Source organism: Cyprinodon variegatus, unplaced genomic scaffold (assembly GCF_000732505.1).
Source record: "Cyprinodon variegatus isolate N-32 unplaced genomic scaffold, C_variegatus-1.0 Scaffold115, whole genome shotgun sequence".
Lineage (NCBI taxonomy): Eukaryota > Metazoa > Chordata > Actinopteri > Cyprinodontiformes > Cyprinodontidae > Cyprinodon > Cyprinodon variegatus.
Window position 1 is genome coordinate 1,364,503 of NW_015150568.1, and position 1,708 is coordinate 1,366,210.

Sequence of the window (1,708 nt, forward strand, 5' to 3'; positions counted from 1 at the left end):
GCTGCAGAGTCATGATATCTGCTTTCCACACAGTAATCTGCCAGGGATCCAGCTCGCCAACTGTTCCCAAACACCTGAGAATCACTGACCAGAGTGCCATTGGAATTGCGGAAATCATCATGCTGGTTATCGTTGTAATTCCCACAAATTCCACCTAATAACCCATTGTAGACACTTGGTGCAGTGATACCCACAAAGTGAGGCAGGGCGGTCTGCACAGTTACACCAAAGGCTGTACGAAGGATGATGCTCTGAGTGCTGCTTTGGAAGATGCGGATTCTGTTGGACCCAGAGCTGAAGGGCAGTCTAGTCAGCTGACCATCAACCTTTAAAACATAAAAAAAAAAATACAGTACCTTAACCGCTCAACTGTCACGAGACTTATTTTCAACCTCTGAGAGACATAGTTAAACCTAAAATACTCAAAAATGTCAAGAACAGCATCTAGTTGAAATTGGGTATATTTTATTGTGTTCTCTTAATTTTTGCGATATTTTAAGAGCTTAAAATATTTTGGGTGAAGAAAACGTGAGTGAATTAGCAAAACTTGAAAAATTGACAGGATAAACCAAAATGTAAATAATAAAATTGTGAAACATATGAATTCAGTAGTCTTGATAAAATATTTTAAATTTTCCCTTATTCTTTTAACACATCAATTAAACTGTGGTTTGAGATTAGTTCTACCAGGGCAACCCCGCAAACTGTCAGCGCACAATCATGAATAGACTTTTCCAAAGCAATATGTTATATAAATCACACAAAAGCTTTTTTTTTTTTTTTTTTTTGCAATAGCTTTTGCTAACATAGGTACTGTACGGACTACCCAGCTTCGACTACCCAGTTTCTTTAGCATTATTTAAAAGTGTTTTTGCACAGGTTAATATGTCAGCACCACCATAACTGTTAATATAAAAAATTATAATACCTTCTTTGGTAGCTAAATCTAAATCAAATGTTTTTGGCCAAATATTTTTTATGCTTTTATTATAATACAAAAAACTAATTCATGTACTAGAAAGTGGAATTAATATCAATAATATAATTATACTGTATATTAGAAATAACAATAATAAGAATGGTAAAACTGTAAATTACCTATACTTGTACAAAACTCAATCAAATCTAAGGACCCCAACTTGCTATACACTACATTTAGTTAGTCACACAAACAAACACTGATGGATGTAAGGTACATTGAAGCCACAGCTGCCCTCTATAGTGTAATTCTTGTGCCAAAACCTGAGCGTGCATTGGCCAATCTGACCAAGCAGTGAGATTGATGTGCAGTATTTAAACTCACACCCCATCACACAGAACCTGCCTTCCATGCGCTGAACCTTGACAAACTCTGCTCTGCCACCTGTCCTCTGCTTCACTCCTTTCTATTGCATGATCAATAACGTTTCAAATACAGGCCAGTGGTTCTTTTACACAGACCTAATCAAGGTGGGAGTGCGCAGATGGAGCTGAATGAGCAGAGGTCAGGTCAAACTCATGCAGAGATGGAGTCAAGCAAGTAAAAGACAAAGTCAAGTGCGCACAGAGAGGTAGAGGAGTGCACAAAGAAAAGGAGCGAAAAAAGAGCACAGGTGGCAGAGCAGAGTTTATCAGAATTGAGCACAGGGCAGACAGATTTTGAGTGATACAGTATGAGTTTAAAGTCTGCACATAAGTTTTACTTAATGCTCAGACAGGTAACTATGCA

At 37.6% G+C, this 1,708-nt stretch overlaps 1 protein-coding gene across 1 annotated transcript in view; it reads right to left on the reverse strand.

The window, feature by feature from the left end:
* Positions 1 to 1,708, reverse strand: part of LOC107085079 (alpha-tectorin-like) — a 21,151-nt gene that overhangs the window by 8,801 nt on the left and 10,642 nt on the right. Inside the window, exon 12 of the mRNA XM_015375225.1 lies at positions 30 to 326. Within this exon, the coding sequence (XP_015230711.1) occupies positions 30 to 326 (297 nt within the window). The remainder of the gene's footprint in view (positions 1 to 29; positions 327 to 1,708) is intronic.